Source organism: Plasmopara halstedii, assembly GCF_900000015.1.
Source record: "Plasmopara halstedii genome assembly, contig: Scaffold_555, whole genome shotgun sequence".
NCBI classification, from domain to species: Eukaryota; Oomycota; class Peronosporomycetes; order Peronosporales; family Peronosporaceae; genus Plasmopara; species Plasmopara halstedii.
In genome coordinates, this window is record NW_020187475.1 from 653,576 (window position 1) to 655,105 (window position 1,530).

A 1,530-nucleotide genomic window follows, 5' to 3' on the forward strand; every position below is an offset into this window, starting at 1 on the left:
TAGCCACGCGTCGCCATCTGTCTTGCCTAGGAAGAGTTTCAACTTAGCTGCGTCGCACTTGATCGTGTCTGGATTCTTCTCCCTGATCGCATCCTTCAAATGGCCCACCGACAAGCTCGCGTCGATGTCCACAGGAAACACGCTTCCCGCCACTCCAACCACAGTACAGTACAGGGTCACCATCTTTCTTTGAGCCGGGAGAGAATTTCCGTTCGTATTTAAGCGGGAAATAACGCATGCCGCATAGACTTCCAACCAATGGTGAGAGGCCACTTTGTCGCGTGGTTGGTAAAAGAACTGCCGGCGTAATGTAGGTTAGCATGATTTCCACTTCGAATGAATGTCTCCTTTGCATGTAATCCCAATGTTGCTGTGTGCGGTGCTTGGAGGTGGAGAGGAGACCTCCTTCGCACCAGAGGGCATCGAGCGGTTGCGTCACTAAAAACCGCAGCTGTTGTTCTAGAAGGTTTAGACCTACCCTCGCTGGTAATTTACGCGAAGAAAAAAAAATGACGTCGTAATGTTCTAAATATTACTACTCACGTCGACATAAATGAATTAACTAGGCGACTAGTCCCTGAGGTAAATGCTTCGGGTGGTGGCTCTTTACTACTTTATGCCTCGTGTTCAGACTCAAATGACATTGAAATAGATTTTTTCTACGCTGTGGCTTCCATCATTGGTCCTGCATCTGTCTTAAGCATGTGGCATGATCTTGATGTTTCGGCTGAAGCGATTATAAATGAAGTTAAAGTGAAACTTGCTAACTGCTTTTGTGACGACATAATAATCTAGACAACGACAGCTTTTTCAGAACCATTGCACTTATAATCGGTCGGCTACGTTGGCGTTACTAACCCACGCAAATGATATACACAGCGTGAATAATTCCAGGTATGTAACTAGTAGACGAGACAATTAGAAATCTTCAATTTATTTTTTTAACACATGACGTACCCGAAAAGAGTAAGCAGTCCATTGATTGCCAAGTCTTTATTGCAACCAGTTTGTAAAAACACCCCCAGTGGTGGTAAGAGTACAGCGCAGATTAAACGAGCAGTTTTATCCCAGTCAAATTCCGAAGCACTCGAAGATGAACGACGTTCGTCACCCTCGAACCAAGTGTCGGCATCGTCTACAACGCGGTCCATTTCGCTATAGTGTAAGCTACTTCGTGAAATGCAAATAACAAACTTTTGGCAACTGTCGAAGAAGAACAGGAGAGGAAAAGAACTCGTAATATGTGATTCAACTGTGTAACACCCGTTCCAACTGGTAGATCTTCTTTCATATATTAAGCTAAGACATACTATGACTACTATTTGTCCTCTTTCTTTTACTTGCGACTGCGCAGTCAGCCATTGCAATAAGACTCAAGTTGATAAATGAAGAAAAGCAATAGCCATCCTTCAAATGCACAACAATGAGTCCTAACACAAACAATCATACACGCCACAGTAAGAGTCGCTGCGTATACTGCCACACGGCGACGCTTTTTATTGATTTTTTTGTTTACGCATAGACAAAGAG

The 1,530-nt window shown here is 43.8% G+C and overlaps 1 protein-coding gene across 1 annotated transcript; it reads right to left on the bottom strand.

The window, feature by feature from the left end:
* Nucleotides 1-659: 659 nt before the first annotated feature.
* On the bottom strand, nucleotides 660-1,151 carry PHALS_11660 (protein ric1; the record flags this gene model as incomplete). The annotated part of the gene is made up of 3 exons (XM_024727060.1): nucleotides 660-727; nucleotides 859-902; nucleotides 958-1,151. The coding sequence occupies 3 exons, from the start codon at nucleotides 1,149-1,151 to the stop codon at nucleotides 660-662; spliced, it is 306 nt and encodes a 101-aa protein (XP_024577674.1).
* Nucleotides 1,152-1,530: the final 379 nt, after the last annotated feature.